At 39.1% G+C, this 19595-nt stretch overlaps 1 protein-coding gene across 1 annotated transcript in view; it reads left to right on the top strand.

Annotated features, from left to right (window-relative positions):
• Window positions 1-3538: 3538 nt before the first annotated feature.
• Window positions 3539-19595, top strand: part of LOC104469968 (intraflagellar transport protein 140 homolog) — a gene marked incomplete at its 3' end in the record, with an annotated part of 22681 nt that continues 6624 nt past the window's right edge. Inside the window, exons 1-8 of the mRNA XM_010084720.1 lie at window positions 3539-3696; window positions 4941-5162; window positions 8862-8983; window positions 9665-9807; window positions 13438-13613; window positions 14716-14807; window positions 15981-16087; window positions 16869-17017. Coding sequence (XP_010083022.1) covers window positions 3550-3696; window positions 4941-5162; window positions 8862-8983; window positions 9665-9807; window positions 13438-13613; window positions 14716-14807; window positions 15981-16087; window positions 16869-17017 — 1158 coding nt within the window. The remainder of the gene's footprint in view (window positions 3697-4940; window positions 5163-8861; window positions 8984-9664; window positions 9808-13437; window positions 13614-14715; window positions 14808-15980; window positions 16088-16868; window positions 17018-19595) is intronic.

The raw sequence follows: 19595 nt of genomic DNA, 5'->3' as shown, positions 1-19595 counted from the left end.
GACTCCTTGTGAAATTTTATGCATGTCTATGTTGGTGGGTGCAGACAAACTCAATCCTTTGCCCAGCGTGCTCTGAGATGATGGCCAGTTATCCATCTGCATTGGTCCTTATATTGGTGGTGTATGACCTGTAGGTTTATAAACATTGAAGTAAAGCTTGATTTCCCCAAAGGACCTGACATCCCGAGCACAGGGCCACTTTAGCATGGGTGTATGATGTCTGGACTAGACCTGGCTTGTGTCTGGCCTGTTAAGAACAGGAGCAGAGTATGACCTTGAACCTCTGCTAACTGTTCTCTGTGGACAGATGTTAATGTCATGTCTAATGTTCACCTGTGTGAACCTCATGAACTTAAACAGGGCCAAGTGCAAGGTCTCCTGCACCTGGGTCAGGGCAGTCGCCAGTACCAGTACAGACTGGGGGATGAATGGGTTGTGAGCAGCTCTGAGGAGAAGGGATTGAAAGTACTGGAAGATGAAAAGTTGGACATGAGCCGGCAGTGTGCACTTGCAGCCCAGAAAGCCAACTGTGTCCTGGGCTAGGTCAAAAGAAGCATTAGCAGCAGGGCGAGGGAGGGGATTGTCCCCCTCTGCTCCGCTCTGGTGAGACCCCCCCTGCAGCGGTGCACCCAGCTCTGGGGTGCTCAGCACAGGACAGACACGGAGCTGCTGGAGCGGGGCCAGAGGAGCCACGGAGATGGTCCGAGGCTGGAGCAGCTCCCGTGCGAGGACAGGCTGAGAGAGTTGGGGGTGTGCAGCCTGGAGAAGAAAAGGCTCCGGGGAGACCTTCTTGTGGCCTTTCAGTACTTAGTGGGGGTTTATAAGAAGGATGGAGAGAGACTTCTCATCAGGGCCCATCCTGACAGGACAATTGGTAATGGTTTTAAGCTGTAAGAGGGTAGGTTTAGTTTGGGGATAAGGAAGAAAAGTTTTATGATGAAGGTGGTGAGACACTGGAACAGGTTGCCCAGAGAAGCTGTGGATGCCCCATCGCTGCACATTTTCAAGGTTGGATTGGACTGGGCTTTGATCAGCCTAGTCTAGTGGAAGGTGACCCTGCACAGCAGGGGACTGGAAGTAGATGATCTTTAAAGGTCCCTTCCAATCTGAACCATTCTGTGATTCAACTCTTACGGTTTTGGTGAAGTGCTTGTGTAGGTTGTTTCAAAAGTGTCCGTCGGATAGATCTAATCTGACTATTGAGATCAGATATCTGAACTTGGTCATGTTCTATTCCAATCATCGAAGTGGTTAACTTTTTCAGAAATTCTTGTCTTTTAGACCTTGAAAAAAATAGAATGTGCAGTGCCATAATAATTTGTGGAGGTAGTGCTACTTGGTTTTGTTTTTCTTTGAAGGCTTTTTTGAAGAAGTATCTGTCAAAGCTACAGAGTGTAAGTACATGAGCTTGAAGCAAGAGTAAACACATGAATAATGAATTCCCAAGATTAACAAGCAAATTAATGTTGGTTTAGTGATTTTTACACAACTGAGTAATCCACTTATGTAAGTGATTTATTTATTTGCATATAGCACAATTTTGTATAGTTTGAGATGGTGAAAAGTATTTTATATTAGGGATTATCCATAATTTACATGACAAGATCACTGAATCTTGTTTTAGTAACTGCTAGTCTGCCTTTTTACATCTATGCAGTATTGACTGAAAAAATGGTTTTGCTGCCTATTAATGCCAAAAGGGGTAGTTAGCTATAGCTATCCTAATTAGAACAACTAGTCACCTCTAGCAAAGCAGACGATGTGGCTTGATGTACCCATTAGTGAGTTGATCAAGAGACACAGTTGGTAAGCATGACATACTTATTTTCTTCCCTCTCTCAAGGGGACTGAAGTAACTGAATAATAATAAGTAATATTTATGACTACAAGAAACACTTAACAGCAGAAAAAAGTGGCTCTGGAAAAGGTGTTACAGCTGTGTGGTTTTATGTGATAAAACCGTTGTTTCATACCAAATGTGTTTTTTTTTATTTAGGCATCTCAACTTTTTATTTGAATCTGAAGTGAATTTCTCTATAAGTTCAAAGTTTGAGCCAATATAAGGCTTATATTCAAATATGGACCAAATTCTTCCCCTGTTGGAGTAAAATGAAACAGATGAGATAAGAATGGAAGTGGTAGAATGGGTACAGTATTTTGGAACAGAACTGGAGATTTAAGAAAACTATTAAAAAACCCGTGAAATAAAGATGAAAACAACTCCAATTTTTATTTCAATGGTTTTTTGGGGTTTTGTTGTGAGGCAATAAAACTAGACCCACATGCCGCTACGGGAACGTGGAGGATTTTGAAGGAGTGTGAAGATAAAGGTGAATGGATCTTATTAAAAGATCAAATTGCTTCTTATTAGGCTGACTACTCTTCTTTTGGTTCTGATGTCTCCTAGTTCATATTGTTCTTTGTAATATCAAAGGCAAGATACAGAACTACTAACTTATTGGAAAGTGTTACCCACCTTTCTAACCTGTCTGATCAAAGGTGCTGAATCTGATGCCGTTTTTCTTTTTTTGGGGCAGCAAGACAGCCTTCTTAAAGCAAAATATTTATGTTAAGCACTGACAGAATATTTGAAGTGAAGAGACTTTAAGCCAGGAGTCTGTGGTGTCCATTTGACGTCCTGCATCGGTGTCCGGTTGGTGACTTGGGCGGATCTAACTGCTGTGCATATGTGTGCCTGCAGTTCTTAACTCGTGCTTTAGCTGCATAAAGGAAAACATCTCTTCCTCTGAAATGTGGAGGGAGTCTTTTAAACCTTTCAGAGTTGTTTTGTGCATTTAGGTTTTTTCGTTTGATTTGTTTTTTTAACCAGGTCTTGTGTTTTTCTCCGGCTGTTTTTCTTCTGAAACCAAGCCAGTAAGATCATGAAACACAAATCCCAAAGACCATCTCTGTATAAAAGATACTAATGTTTATCAGTGACTTCCTCCGTTTCCTACCCACAACTCTGAAAAGAGCATTGCTTGCAGGTTCTTTTCCTTGGAATATCAGCACTTACTGAGTATTTCCATTCAAATGTAGATAATGGATAGTGTGAGTTAAACTAATCTTGAGTCATTTCAACAGTACAAACTCCAAAGTGGTGACAACTGTTAAAACTTACTTTGAAAGCCCAGCTATGAGACTTTACAACTTAAAATCACTCTGTCTGTACATTAGTTTACATCTTTAGATATGAGGTACTGGAAGTAACTTTCTGGTAAGTTCTGAGTTATTTGAGAGTCCTCTGGTGAGACACTGGTACAAGCCTGTGCACACTGTGAATCCACAGACTACAACACTTAATATTTATTTTTTTTTAAAAACACCACTATGACTTTTTTCCTGTCTGTGTAGTGCGTATTAACAAGATGATGCTGTAGCTTTATTTTTTCCCCCATTTTTTAAGCGTACTTGTTACTATATATATGGTGTATATATTATATGTAATTAGCATGTATATAGTGTCTATATAGAATATACTTAAGCATACCTGATAGAAATGTTTGTTTTCCTTGCACAGGCTAGGCCTCTGTGACAGCTTCTGTTGGTATGGCTGTGTATGTGGATCATCGAACAGAAGCTCCTGATTCAGTTGCGTCCCCTTCTCACATAGCGTGGCACCCACTTCAACCACTCCTGGCCGTGGGTTCCATCAGCACAGCAGCTGGGGGCTGTGTGGATATCTACCTGGAACAGGTGAATAATCAGCAGCCTTGCTTTTGGGCTTGATACCATTTTGCTGGTTTGGAACTTCACCTTTTTAATATATCTATATATCTATATAAATCTATATATATATTTGCAGTCTTACGTATGCTTCTTGAATCTCTGGATTTTAATTGCTCTCCGTATCCTGTGCTATCTAGGGCATGTCAGATTCATCAGCTACTGATTACACGTCTTTATAAATTAAATTTAAATGGAAAGAGGAGTTTTAATTTTTACAGCCTTTCAGTCTTGTTTGTGATGGTTACTGATTTGCTTTTTACTTCTCATAGTATGAGAATTTCAGGCTTAAAAGTAAAACGAACACATGCTGCTGCTTTTTTTTAAAAAAAACCCTAAGTAAATAAAGTGTACTAAGAAATAAATATTAAAAATAATTCCTCCACCTTGAGGCTGAGTTGATTTGCTAGACTCAGCTTGTTCCATTTGAGTAGGTTGTTTCCTAGTACAGTTTCTGCCTGCAGACAGAGATTTCCTTTGCATACTTTACACACGAGGCTTGCGTAGGACTTTGGTTTGCATAATTTTCAGGAAGAAAGTGTGCTATTTAGGGAGATGGTAGTACAAGGTATCTAGCAACAAATGTACTGGAAACATTTAAGTCTGTTAATATGAGTAGCCTATAAACTGTATATTTTCCAAAGTGCATTATGAAAAATTGCCATCCAGATGTTACAAATGGAAAAATAAATACAGAGAGATTAAATGAATTGTCTGAAATGCTACTGCGAACCGTACACAACAGAGTGTCTACCTTTAAGAGCTGTTTAAGCATGAGTTTACTCTGTGTCCTCACTGAAGTGCTTCTTTTTGAAAAGTTGTTTGGATGGTTTTTTTAACCTTGAAATGTGCTCAAAGCTGCTTTATCCTTCATCAAGGAGTAAAAGCTTGATATTCAGTGAGAGCTGCTTGTGTATGCTGTGAGGGAAGAGTAGCCCAGAAAAGCGGGGGGCCAGTCACTTAACACTGGTGTGTTTTCATTAGCAATTTTTAAGGGGATGTGCTGTGTGTTTTAGCACATTTTTATGCACGTGAAATAGCTGTAAAGAGAATTTGTGTGGCCGCTTCATATCTCCTGCAGGAAGCTTTATTACATGCCAGTCCTTTGTCACAGAAAAATCTCTTGTTGACTGGGAAGCGAATCTGAAGGTGTAGCTGCATCCTTGTACTGTTTTTTCCATTGTACTGAGCTTGCACTTTATTTCCATTTGCAGGGAGAACATGTGTCCGATGCACATATTGAGAGAAGCTTTCAGGTCACATCACTTTCCTGGCACCCTTCCAGACCAATTCTTGCAGCAGGCTGGGAGACAGGAGAAGTTGTGATACTTAACAAACAAGACAAGGAGCGCCATGATGTACCGCCAAATCATAATGACAAAATTACAGTCCTAAACTGGAGTACAAATGGTACCCGCCTTGTCTCTGGTGATAGGGTGCGTAGTTGAAATGCCAGATGTGTTTTTGATGTGGAACACGATGTTGCAAGCCCTGTGATGGGAAGGGATTATGTAATGGGTTTTTAGGGGAAGGGATAGTTGTCGGGGAGATAAATTTCCTCGCTTTAGGTACAAATTAAAACTATTAGGGAGTAAAATCAAATCTCAGTGTTTTAACTTTTTTCTACAGTACTCATTGGTGTTTTATCAATTTATCTTTAAATAAAAGTGTATCTCAGTATCTGCTGGGTTTAAGGCTATTTGATGGAGGGGGTAATTGAGGCATAGACAATTTGAATTATTTGCTCCTGTCTATGCACGAATTTTGTGGCACACTCAGGAGTAACGCCCAGACGTTGAGAAACAAATTCGAGCTACAGCATATTCGTCCGTAGTGAGTGCATAGCAATGCTCACTTAAATACAAAAACCCCATGCTGATCTCTTGTTTTGTTTTTATTAATACTCTAAAAATGAGTCAATCTTATTGCATGGAAAATGTTGTGGAAATACTCGAAATGTCACAGTCTTTATTTCTTGATGAGCTGGTTGCCCTTTTATATAGTGAAATGAGAAACTAGCTATTGAATATGTAGTATTCAGGATTAAGTAGTCATACAAGATTCTGGTTTTGCCAGTTCTTGAGTCAGCAAATGGAAAAAAAAAAAGTAGGTTTTTCTATATTTTCCCTGATATAAACTTGAGCTTGTCCAAGAATTTCAGTTCTGCTCTTTGAGAATTTGTACCTATGGGAGTCAAAGGAAAATACAGTTGTAATCCATTGTTTGTAAAATTTTGTTGCTACATTTGACAGAAATGCAGAAATTCTAAATTGAGTAAAAAATGAATTTTTCCTCTTCCTTATTAGAACAGAGAAAATGCTGCCCCAACAAAAAGTGATGCACAGCGTAACTGAGGCTTTATTTATATGGAGACAATAATGTAGCCACAGCTTACATTAACCCTTCATTTATGAACAAACTTTTTTCACATTGGTTTATCTTGTCAGATCACAGTACTGAAGTCATCTTAAAACAGATACAGCTGTTCTTATAGGCAAATTTAACAATTTGATAGACTTATCCTAACTCTTCCTCTGATGAGGGTATTGATCAAAATAGAATAAGCAGTGGTTTCAAGGAAATAACATGACAAACCAAAGCCTGGCCATGTATTGACACAGATGCTCTTCAGTTTCATGTAGTTTCACTTGCTGTAGTTGTAAAGACCAACCTCAATGGATGGAACAGCAGCACATTGCAACTCTGGAAAGTTTGTTATTGCAAAATAGCTGTGTTACCCTCTGCAGACACTGGAACACACAGCTGAGCAGGGTTCAAGGTACTCCCTGGTGTCCCTGGCCAATGAAATGTTGGTCCTTAAAAACCTGCAGCTGTGTGTGTAGTGGCCAGCTTGAGCTAATGAGACTGGCTTAGAGCCCAGACTTGTTAGGCTGGGCACACGGCTGGTTCAGCCTCCTGTGGCTAGCCCCAAGACAGTGTCTCTGCCCAGTACTGCACTGGATCAGCCCGCTCACCTCTTGTGTTGCATGCTCAGTGTCATTGTACCATGGTCTGAGGTGTATGCTTCATTTTCTACGTCTTTCCCAATAACTTTAAAGTTTATTTTTAAAATGTTTCCCATGAAGGTTTATGTTCAGGTAACTTCTATTAGGTGAGTGCTGCCAGGATCATATTAGAGGAGTACCCTTAGAAAGAAGATAAATATTTGGGCCCTGGTTTGGTTTCTGTTTGTTCTTCACTGGGACTTCATAACAGAGAGCGCTCAGCTGAGAACATCCAGTTGTCATAAATCCTGAGCTGCAAGAAAATTATTTGAAAATAACTTAAAGTTAGAATAGGATGCTTGGAAAATCAGAAGCTCTTAATTTGTGTTTTAAGTGACAAATAACATGGCTGACTTCCAGGTTTCAATCACACAGAATAATCCTGTAATAAAAGCCTATTTATAGGGCATATAGCCTTTATAACAAGAAGCTAAAGCTTTGGGTTGTTAAGAATGATTGGGAAGATACAGGATACCTTAAGAGTAAATCTTATAGATGATAAGGTCGATGTCCTTTGTCCTTTTCAAATACCATTTGAAAACAGACCAGTTCTGTATCCTTTCTATAACCATTCACACTTAGAACAGGTAGTGAGCTTTTTTTATTTACAATCTCATGTATTACAGACTCAGAATTGAGTTTGCAACTAGGTTATCTGGATACAGGATGGGACATCTAGAACAGGATGGAAGGAAGGTTAGCAGCTTTATAAAGCTGTAGGCTTTTCCTGCAGCTTATGAACAGATATTTAAAGCTGAGGAGAAAGTGAGAGGACGAGCCAACAGGATATGAACTTTCAAATCACAGGATCCTGTGATTTCCAGAGGTAACCAGCAAACATTGTATGAACCGCAAGTGGCCTCTGGGAACAGTACGGCAGTTTCACAGGTGCATGGCTGTGTCACATTCTATAAGCTGTAAGAGATGGCACTGCACTTAATAAACAGTTTTGGGTGGTATAAATATAATCATCTTACTGCTGAAAGAAGTTAGAACTTCTTGATTCTTAGGAAAAAAAGAAGGAAATATTACCTTGGAAGGCCTTAGCTGCATCTCATGTGGCTTCTACTTAGGATTGTGAAGAAGAAGTGTTTAAAACTACCACTGCTATGGATCTTTCGCTCTAGAAAGACTGTACTCTACTGAAAACAGTAAAGAAAAATAGAGCAAGTTATAATACCACTTTTATTGTTATCAATCTTAATGAAATAAGATGAGATTGAACTTCATGTTGCAAATTTTTGCTGTGTTTTTTCATGTAGTGCTTAGAGAGAGGGCCTCCAAATGCAATTTGGTTCCCTCAGCACTAACATAATAACAGCCATGAATAATAATCTTGAAAATCCAGGTGTGAGACTGTAGCCTGAGTCAGTTTGTTGGGATGGTTAATGTGTATGTCATACTGGACTGTCTTTTTGCTTCTTTGCCTTCTCCATTCTTTCCAGTGCCCAGGGGTCTGATGCCCATCCTGAGCTGGCACTGCAAAGTGTGTGTTACCTTCAGAGCCTCTGCCAGGCTCTGAGGGCAACTTATACCAGCTACTGTTGAGTTAGTTGGCTAACAGGTCTTCGTTTCTTTAGCATCTGTGATTCTTCTAGTTACTAAGTTCTGTTTCTAAAAATGAGTTCTTGTTGTGCTTGAATGTCTACTGTGACTTCATGTGTGTCTAATCATATACCCATGCTCATCTTTGTCAGTGTTATATGCCCTTACTCGGGGATGTGTGTCTTATGCTTTGCTATCCTTTGTCTCAATGTCTTTTAGCAGTCAGAGTACTTTCAAGAAAAAAGTGGAATGGGAGTTACTTAAATATTTGCATATGCCACTTGCAGAGGAAAACCAAGGCTGTTCCATTTAGTTGCTCTGGCAGTGTCATTTTACTAAGAATGGATATGACCAACAAGCTTTTTTAGCTAACTTGAGTTTAAATAAGCAAATAATATAATGTTAAAGCTAATTTTTATTCCTGGTGGCTTGGTTTTAAATGGAAGTAATTGTATGTGTCAAGTGAAAGAAAGGCAAGGTGTTGCTCTGTCAAGAAAATGTTTAATTTTATGTGCACTGAGTAGCTGGAGTCAAGATTCTCATCTGTGTGCAAAGTGTAATGAATTAACTGTTGTCTCTTTCTAGCACGGTGTCTTGGTTCTATGGAGAATGGACCAGCGAGGCAGAGTGCAGGGTCCTGCCCTACTGAAACTGGAGTACGGAAAATGTCTGTCTCACTGCATCTTTCGACCACCCCCTCCTGGCGAGTAAGTATTGTGCCCTGTCTGAGCACTGGGAGACCAGGTCTTTCTCTTGTTCCAATAAAAGAAAATCCTACTCACAGATAAACCTTTTTTAAAAATATATATTGAAAAAGTTCTTCTCCTAACCGTCCTTTATGTCCAAGTTCTTCTCCCATTTTAGTAGCTGTCTTTTTGTGTCCTTTATGCAGCAACAGATCATCTTCCTTTTGTCTATACCTTTCTCTCTGTTGCTGCTGACTCTTCTTCCTTTAGTTCTTTAATTAGCAGTGTTGCTGACTGTGAAAAGCAGAAAGCACACTGAAAACACAATTATCTGTTGAATTATTGGCAAGAATAATTAAATTAAAAGTCAGTTCTTAATCATTATTATTTCTTTCCTCTCCAAGCAAGAAATAGGAAACAGCTGTAGAGAAAAAAAAATATTTTTTTCCTTTTCTGGGCCACTTCTCTTTCACGTTTCTGTAAAAATAATAATGCTTATGGAAAAAAAGGTGAAACAATGCAAATGAAAGGTAGTATTAAAATTTTACTTTGCATTTTTTTGAGTTTATAATTTCTCCAATCAGTGTATGAAACATCTTTATTCTCTCTTTGCAACATATTTTATTAACTACTAATCCATTATTTGATACGGAAAGTACTCTGTTATGTAAGGAATTAGAAATTAAGTCTCTCTGTTTGCAGGGACTTTGTACAGCTGGCAAAAGCGGCTGTGAGTGGTGATGAGAAGGCCTTGGATATGTTTAACTGGAGAAAAGCTGGAACAGGAGCACCTCTGAAAATGGGATTCCAGGAAGGGCTCTCCTTCTTTATCACTTTGACAGATGGTAAGAGCAAAACCACTTGCCCAGGCTGCTGGAAATTTGTCTCCTTAATGCTTCAAAATAGCTCAGTGTACGATAGTCCTGTTTTCATACATACAACGTCTCGAGTATAGCCATGTATCTATAATATTCATATATCCAACAGGATAAAGTACTCTTTGTTGAAGAATCTTTGGTAAGAAGAAATGAATAAGATTATTAAAATCTTAGCATCTTCAGGATGAGTCATCTCCAAAAGGATGCCATAGGTATTGGATTAGTCAGGTTCCTGAAGAAGTGAGTGTAAGGAGAGTGATCTCTAGCACCTAAGTGTAAATAAGATTAGAAGTTGTCAGCATTTTGTGCAAAGCTTCAAAATAATACGTGTTGTGGTTTTTTTTCTAGAAATATGAAAATGCTGCTAGAACATAACTTTTAAAATAAGTTATTAATTTACTTTTTCTCTTGTGCTTTGAAATAAGGCTTCAGTCTAAGGAAACCAAAAAGTCTGAATATCTTTTTAACAAAACAAGTTTTCTTCCTAGTACTGTTTCTTCCCTGCCATTTGTCTTTTCCTCTCCCTTTTACTGTTCTGGGTACTAGTTTGCTCCCAGCTCACTTTCTTCCTACCCAAGTTGTTCTCATGATGCCTTCTGTCTCTCTAACCTGCTAACTTTTTGCACCGGAGCCAGAATCTGTGTGACAAGTATTGTAGTGAATGTTTCTGGTAGGTGATTCAAGTATATGTAATCCTCTCGATTCAAGTGTTAACTCCTCTGAAAACCATTGAAGTTTTGCTAGTTCTGCAGCTCAATTCCAGTTTGATTCAGTGTTTATCTTACCAAGAATGAGACCCATTGTTTACACCAGCACAGCTTGCAGGAGTGGCATTGTCCCGCTGTGTTTCTTTTGCAGAACAGTGGGCTGTACCTTCATTTGAATGGTGAGTTACAAACCTCTTTCCTAGACATGAACCATTTGAATGAAAAGGCGGCACAGGGCACTTCTTCACCGTGCAAGGAGAGACTCTTTGAGTAGCTGTGTCTGTTAAATCCTCCCTTTCAAAGCATCTGTTGTGGTGGTACACAGCCCCATCTAGGGACAGGCTCTGTATCCTGCAAGTGGGTGTCCTTCACATCTTGTTTCTTGGGCCTCTTGTTCAAACTTTACAAATTTCAGTCAAATAACGCTGACTGTTTCTTTTGAGCAGTCTCATTGCCTAGGTTGATTTGGGCATACGTATTTTGGACCCAGTGTTTAATCTAGTTAGTGATCTGTCATAACTTCAGAATCAGTTAATGTTTTTGTAGGGTTTAAATGTGACCTGTAAATTTCCTCTAAAGTATGAATTCTCAGCCTAAACTTGTTTAATAAAGATGATTTTAATAAAAAAAATCTTATTGCACGATTTTAAGTATCTTAGAAGAGATCTGACTAAATACAGTAGAGCATCTTTTAAAGCAAAACTAAATAAACAATTAAGGTCCTAAAAAAAGCCCAAAACAAAATGAAAAGATCTCCCAAGTTTCAAGTATATATTAGTCTAGATATTTTTTAATGCTTCCAAAACACTGATCGTTGCAGTAAAACACTAGGTGCTGTTCCGGTAATATGTTACATGAGATGCTTATCTGAAGAGAGGATACCTGAACTGATAACAATTTTTGGAGATTGTTTTGCAAGACATGTCATGAGCACAAATAATCATCTTCACTACTGAATATTTGAGATGACTGACACAGGTATTGGGACATACCCTGAATTGTGGAAGTCATCCTGACATTTTTGCTGAATCTACTCTTTTTTGTCTTCATTGCAGACATTTTTAGGTCATGAGTGATCATCCTCTTCTAGTACCCTTTGTATTTCCGAAACAGCATATACTTTCTGCTTCTTATCTTCTGAATCTTGGGGTTATTTGGTCTTCTTAATTAGCTCAGATTTGTGAACTTCTGAAATTAGTCTCCTGTGTGATACAGTGTGAAAACTTTCTTAAAGTTACTCAACCCTCTCCCTAACCACCTAAGTAGTTTCAAAATAGCGGGTAGCAGTATCTGTGCCATACCTGATACTTTGTATGCTAATATCGAAGTACAGACAGTTAATTTAACTTCTGAAGCAATTTCAGATGGCAAATAAAATCAAGGGACCATCTGTTTCTTGTAAAAGATCACATAAAACTGAGATTCAGTAGACGATTGGTTACTGACAAGTACTACTACAATAAACAGATATCTGTGTGATAGAAAAATGCTACATTGGAGAACTACTCTGACAATTGCCAGTACCAGTACAGACTGGGGGATGAATGGGTTGAGAGCAGCCCTGTGGAGAAGGGATTGAGAGTTCTGGAGGATGAAAAACTGGACTTGAGCCGGCAGTGTGCACTTGCAGCCCAGAAACCACCCATGTCCTGGGGGCATCACCACCAGCGTGAACAGCAGGGCGAGGGAGGGGATTGTCCCCCTCTGCTCCGCTCTGGTGAGATCCCCCCTGCAGTGCTGCCCCCAGCTCTGGGGTCCTCAGCACAGGACAGACACGGAGCTGCTGGAGCGGGGCCAGAGGAGCCACGGAGATGGTCCGAGGCTGGAGCAGCTCCCGTGCGAGGACAGGCTGAGAGAGTTGGGGGTGTGCAGCCTGGAGAAGAAAAGGCTCTGGGGAGACCTTCTTGTGGACTTTCAGTACTTAATGAGGGTTTATAAAAAGGATGGAGAGAGACTTCTCACCATGGCTGGTACTGATAGGACAAGGGGTAACGGTTTTAAACTGACGGAGGGTGGATGTAGATTAGATGTGAGGAGGTTTTCCTATGAGGTTGGTGAGACACTGGAACAGGTTGCCCAGAGAAGCTGTGGATGCCCCATCCCTGGAGGGGTTCAAGGCCAGGCTGGATGAGGCTTTGAGTAACCTGGGCTGGTGGGAGGTGTCCCTGCCCATGGCAGGGGGTGGCACTGGATGGGCTTTAAGGTCCCTTCCAGCCCAAACCATTCCATGATTTAACAAGAGACATGAATGAAGTTACCTGTTCAGTGTTTTATTTCAGGGATAAAATGAAGCAGTGTGGGAGGAGGTGGAAGAGGAGTTTGAATTTTTTTTTATGTAGTTGTAATGTAGAGGATGATAATATATTTGCAAGTTTTGGAAATTAAAGCATTCTTTTTAGTTAGATACATCATATTACCTCTTGGGTACAACATTGTAGCATGGATCCTTAATGTTCATTCTTATCCATTTGTGTTTTCTGTATCAGCTTTTGGGGGAAAAACTTATTTAATTTCATAGGGATTTTTTGATTTGCACTGGTTTGAAATGCTGTGTTTATATAATATTGTGATTTGCTAAGAAGTTATATATGTGTGTGTTGGCATGAGTTCTGTCAGATATCAATGATTTCGGTTTTTTGGGTGGTTTCTGTAATGCGATTTGCAAACTGCTGTATTAACTCTAGGGTTTTTCACTGGGTAGGCCTGTGCATGATTTATACAGTACTACTGTTTAACCATATCCTGAGACAAACTAGAAGACAAAAGAATTGTGGTTATTTTTACCTTTTCAGCACTTGACGAATATTTGATTAAGGTAGAAAGCAGCAACTTTGATTTTTGTAGCTAAAAACTGTTTACTAAAACTATACTTTGTTTATGTGTGCTACAGGTTCTGTGCATTATGTGAACGCCAAAGGAAAGACAAGGCATGTATTGTCCACAGACAGTCTGGTCCAAAAGCTGGTTTTCATGGAGGAAAGAGGTGTTTTAGTTGTTATAACAGAGAACCTGCAGTTGTCCTTGCATGCAATTACTCTTGAGGGAGAGGCAGAAGAGCTCATGAAGGTAAGAGCTGGACTCCAGGGTAAAGTTGCAAAGTTTAATCTTTATGAGTATTTGTTAGGGTTTTTTGATTATCACTTTTTTGCTTGCAAATGAATCAACTCTTATTTTTGTTTCTCAGATAATACCTTGATGAGTAAATATATGCTTATTTAAAAGTAGAAGAGTGATGCGTTATTGAACTTGGAAAGATGGTTTTCGTCTTGCCTTCCTGGTTTTTCTCAATTTCTTTCATTTTGACCCTATGTTAATCTTTTTACCTTGTCTTAGTGAATTAGAGAAGAACTGAAAATTTCAGTATAACCAAATACTTGTTAAAATGTCTTGTGGATAAATAGTTGATAATCTGCATCCTCGGTTTTGTCATCAGGCGCTCAGAGGTGTCTTGTGTTCCAGATTAGTAGCAGTAGTACCTCCTCTTGGTGATACTGTCTTTGTCTGCAAATCTGAAAGATACCTTGGTTCTCACATTGTGGAAGTGTTCTTCACAACTGCAAAGGCTAGGAATCTTTTAAAAAATAATTTACAAGTCACAGAGTCACAAATAATAATGTAGTGACCCAAAAGTTATTATACAGGGGCAAAACCCAAGCTGACCTCAGACAGGACTTATAATCACCTTGTCTCAAATAAAATACTGTACTGTTGGAGAATACTTCTGGGGGTATAGAACCTAAACCTTTACCTTCATGAGATTTTTTTTCTTTTTATCTAAGGTTGAAAAAGACTAGGCACTTGTGTATTATAGGAGTGTCCACTTCTTATTTTACTTATTTTTGACTAGAAGTAAGATTTGGTATTTCACATTTTAAAGCAATCTTTATCAAGTTCTAAGAGAAGATCTAGTGCAAGAGAAAAACCGCTCCTTATCTACTTAATTAACCCACTGCAAGGTTTCTTTTAGTAAATATATACATCATATACTTGATGCATTTAGTGGTGGTCACTGCCTGAGAGAAACCATTGGTCTCTCTGAACTGACAGACAGGTCTAGTTATTATTATATTTTAACTCTTTAGCCAGACTCGGCAATTCAGATGCTTACTGTCTTTCAGTGTGTTCTTCCTGCCTTCTGTAAATGTATTTATTTATTTATGGTTAACAGGTGAAGTTGAGTGGGAAGACAGGTCATTATGCAGACATCATTTTAATAGACCATAGCCTTGTTGTTACAGCACTAGGTGAGACCGTCATCAGGTAAGAATCCTGTTTTACAGCTGTTCTGGCTGCCCATGAGAAGTGCCGGCTAAAAGGTTTATGGTCTGCAATGCACTGAATATTTTACTGAATTTTTTTTTTTTTTTTGTGGTTGTTTGTTTTGTTTTTTACCAGTAATGAAAAAGCTCACAATATTTTCCAATTTTGTTTCTCAAAATAAATAGAGAAATGAAATTAAAAATCTGTTTCCTTGAGGACAAAAACTAATTCTATTAATCTTTCTTTCTCTCTAGTTATTTTATTTGGTCAGGCAGTACTATCCAAATCTGTTCCTTTCTTGAGTGCTATTATTAATTTCTTCTGAAAATATATCCATTTTGGGTTTTTTGCGTGAAAGATACCCACTTTGCTGTTCTTCCCACTGTTATTGCCTGATTCTTAGGATAGTAATAGCATCAGTAACAGGAAAAAAGTGCTTGCTTTTCAGGATGCTTCTCTGTTACTGTAATACAAGTACTTCAGTTACCTCTATCCCTAATTCTTTAAACTGAGTATGTTCCTTTGCCATGTTACCATGTTCTGTGGTTTTTATACTTTTGCATCTTTTAAAAAAAAGTATTAAATCTCTTTTTTTCCCTGTCTTTGCTATGACTTGCTCTACCTGTTTCCTCTTTTTTGCCAGGGAGGGTGTTCTATTGACATCAGTACTTCACTTTCTTGAGCCTCTGTCTGCAATTATCAGACAAAAATTGTCTTAGTTTTGTGAGAATGTGATAAAGACAAAGTATCAAGAAGGAGTATGTTTGATTACAGTGTTTAGTTCTAGAAAATAAAACTTGAATCCAAAGGACTACTGGGTAACCAATGAATATTCTTAAAATCGAGGAGGAAGCATAAGTAGGGAGGAGGAAAATTGCAACTAGAACTCGCTATTTTTCTTTTTTTCTTAAAGACGGGTTTGATACTGACTCTTTTCTTCATAGGAGAATATAGCAAAACACACTGCAGATTAAAAAGTCAAAGGAAAAGGAAGGAGATTGTTAAGAAGTTCACATTCCAGAGGCAGCTGCTGGCAATTTAATTTTAAAAATTGAATGATCTGGGCATTATGGAAACAGTAAATTAGTGCCATGTACAGCATCCTATTGACTGTGTTTAGCAAGACACCTGGAAGGAAAAGCATTGTTAACACTCTTGTTTTGTGTACCTTAGGTTCTGGGATTTGGACCGAGACGAGAACTATGTGCTCTCCCCAGATGTGCAATTTGGCTTTGAGGGAGGAGAATGTATTAACTGTGTTTCTTACTGCAGTGCTAAAGGTGAGAAATAACACAGCAGCTGTGATCTCTGGATCCTAAATCTTGTCAAACCTCAGCCTTCAGTGCCCTGTAGTCATTTCAGTATGTTTGTCTTGATACTGAGGGTTTCAGTAACGTCATGGGATGTGGAAAAGTTTTAGTTCAGATCAGGAGCATGCTCTTGAAGGTACAATGAAATTACTTGGTGCTCATCGCACTTTCTCTCAGTGTGGAGTGGTCTCCAGCACACCAGCTGGATTCCCTTTGACACTGAACTGGTACAAATACTCCTGGAGTACACCTGATGTGCACCAGCATGTTATGGGCGTTCAGTCTACAAGCCCACACTAGAGCTAATGCAAAGTAGAACTCTCCAAACACATATAGTGTGGACGTCAGGTCCTTAAAATGGTCGTTTTGTACAGAGCTCCTCCTGTGCATCACCAGTGTAGGCACAGGTAGTGTCTGCGAGAATGGTTTTCAGTGTTGACTTGCCCATGGTGACTACAAAACCAGCTATTCAAAAACGAATGGTTAAAATGAAGTAATTTAAAAGATCACTTAATCTGGTAGCTTAGAAAATGGGCCTTGCCATGTGAAACTTCTCCCATTGTTTCTCTGGAAAGTTCCTTCAGTTCAGGATGAGGATGCTGCTTTGCGAGAGGGCAAAGAAATGGGTGCTGCTAGAAGGAGGCTTCTCAGTGCCTTGGAGCCAGAGCTGGGCTGCCTGCTACTTTGTATGATGTGAGTTTTTCTGAAGTTGTTTAAGATATGAAATGCCTAAAATGTTTGTGAATGGCAGGTCTCTTAGCAGCTGGTACGAACAAGGGGAGAATAGCTGTGTGGAGGAAAGCAGCAGGATCTGAGCAGAGCACACGGGCTTTGGAGGGCAAAGAGAAGTGGAAGCTCCAGGCACCTACAGAACTTGAAGGAAATGTCACTCAGATAAAGGTAAGACAGGAAAGAGTCTTCTTGCCTGTTAGTATGACTTCACAAACGTTAGATGAACAGATCATCTTTGTGAAACAGGGAATATGATTGCTATCATACAGATATCTACACACCAATAGAGGCTGGTCCTCCTTCAGAAGAAGGAGGAAAAACCATCAAGATCAAGTAACTTTTAAAATTGAAATGTGCCCACTGAAATGGGCTACCTGCTTGTAGCTGTCCTGTTACAGACGGGGTTGAAATGCTCAGCAAGATAACACATTTAAATGCAAATATATCTCTCTGGGAGATCTAGCAGTCATGGCATCCTTCAATCAAAAATTCTCTCTATTATATGTCTCATTGACAAACCCTTTGGATTCAGCACCCTGAAATTATTTGCTGGAAAAGAGAGATTGTCAGAAATGTCAGATTTTGTGTAAATGTATTAAAAGAGCAAGCAAGAAAACCTGCCTAATTGCATGATTTTATTTGTAGATAATTTTATTCTTTTTAGTCACTTTCTCAACATATAATCTGCTCTTACTTGTTCTTGCAAAAATAAAAAGATGTCTTTACAACCAAATATTCTTTAGCGAGAAGATGTGCCATCTAGAAGGGAATACTGTATTTTTACATTCAAAATGATGTTTTCAGCTGCTTTTTTGTCAGCAAATGTTTCTTGTTTTCTAGATAATTTTTTTATGTGTGACAGTGTCAGACTCTATATGGATGATAAGTTTTCTCTCACAGACTTGCGAAACGAGTGCTTTAAAACATTACTACTATTTACACTATTTTTAGAGCTGAAGATTATGGCAATACATAGTGTAATATTGATTTTTTTAATCCGTTGTCTCTTAAGGGTCAGGGTGCAGCATCTTTATTTATTTGAAATGTTTTCATTTGCCACAGTAAGTTTAAACACTGTCATTCTACACTTATTAGCATTTTGATATATGCAAAAGAAAATGCTGAGCATTACAATCATAAATTTAAATTATAAAACCTTTACATTGACAGTTAGCTTCTTTGACCACCACCATTCTACTAAAAGGCAAAGCTTGTGCTTTTACGTTCTCTAGAATTTATTGTTTTGTTTGTTTGTTATACCCTATTATTAAGTTTTTTCCAGATTTTTTACAGTTTCTCTTATAATTTAGATTATTCTGTTGCTGTGCTTAATATGTGAGATCAATACCCATTATTTTCTGGAAGGAATGGAAACCAAAAATACCTGGTGCCTTTCAAGAGAAAGTAATTTTATGTTTTGTTTTATTCTGTTTTCACAAAAGTATGGAAAGTATTTAAAAAGCAGTGGCATTTGCTTGGTCTGGGTTGTATATAGCACGGGTTTGTGTCAGAGTCCTACTTACAAAATTAAAACATAAGTACTATTAAAGCCGAGGACCCAAATCTTTTGTTAAGATGCTTTAGTAACAAAAGGTCCAGGATACAGGAAATAGTGTGTGCCATTAGTATATCATACATCTGCTAATAAGTTGAGGGAAGGGAAGAGATATAGGTGTTTGTCAGCCTGACCATTCAAGCATTTTCCAGATAACAGGAGTGCTGTCCAGAAATAGCACCTTGTTCACAATGTTTGTTAGCATAAACAAAGGCATTGCCAAACAATTGTCAACAATCACTGACGCTTTGTCTCATGTTATAAAGCTGTCTTGAATTATGGAAACTCTAGATTATTTTTTGTTGCAATCGTTGCATTCTACAAAATATTTAGTAAAAGATTGTTATGTGTGGAATCTTCTGTTCATTCCTAGAAAAGCTTTTTCCTATATATTACCGTCAAAAACTCGGAATAGAAAGCCATATACCATAGTGAGGTCAAAGGGCAGCAATAAGTTAATTTGACTCCTTGCCAACCTCATATTTTTTCAACCTGCTATGGTGGCTTCAAAAGAGAGGTGGTTGGGAAAAGCACTCTTGCGCACCTGTTGTACAGCATAGTACCTGGTTAATTGTAACTGAGCGCCATTAGAGAGAAAACCCCAAACAAACCGTGCAAAATAGCTTTATTTCTTAGATCATGCACTTGAATAAAATGAAATAATTTTCAAACACAACTATTTAAATCAGTGTTGTTGGAAAAGTACAGCCACAGATATATCAGCATGTTGGGAAATTAATATGAAACTTCAAATAACTTTGAGGGGAATAGAGACTTTAGAGACTTAGAATCATAGAATCACAGAATGGTTTGGGTTGGAAGGGACCTTGAAAATAATCCAGTTCCACACCCTGCCACGGGCAGGGACACCTCCCACCAGCCCAGGTTGCCCAAAACCTCATCCAGCCTGGCCTTGAACCCCTCCAGGGATGGGGCATCCACAGCTTCTCTGGGCACCCTGGGCCACTGCCTCACCCCCCGCACAGGAAGACATTTCTTCCTCACATCTCATCTCAGTCTCCCGTCTTTCATCCTAGAACCGTTCCCCCTCGTCCTGTCCCTGCACCCCCTGATCCAGAGCCCCCCCATCTCTCCTGTAGCCCCCTTTCAGCACTGGGAGGTGCTGGAAGGTCTCCCCGGAGCCTTCTCTTCTCCAGGCTGCACACCCCCAACTCTCTCAGCCTGTCCTCG

This window comes from Pterocles gutturalis, unplaced genomic scaffold (genome assembly GCF_000699245.1).
Source record: "Pterocles gutturalis isolate BGI_N339 unplaced genomic scaffold, ASM69924v1 scaffold9040, whole genome shotgun sequence".
Lineage (NCBI taxonomy): Eukaryota > Metazoa > Chordata > Aves > Pterocliformes > Pteroclidae > Pterocles > Pterocles gutturalis.
The sequence above is the reverse complement of the archived record's forward strand: the minus strand, read 5'-3'. Positions and strand labels throughout refer to the sequence as shown.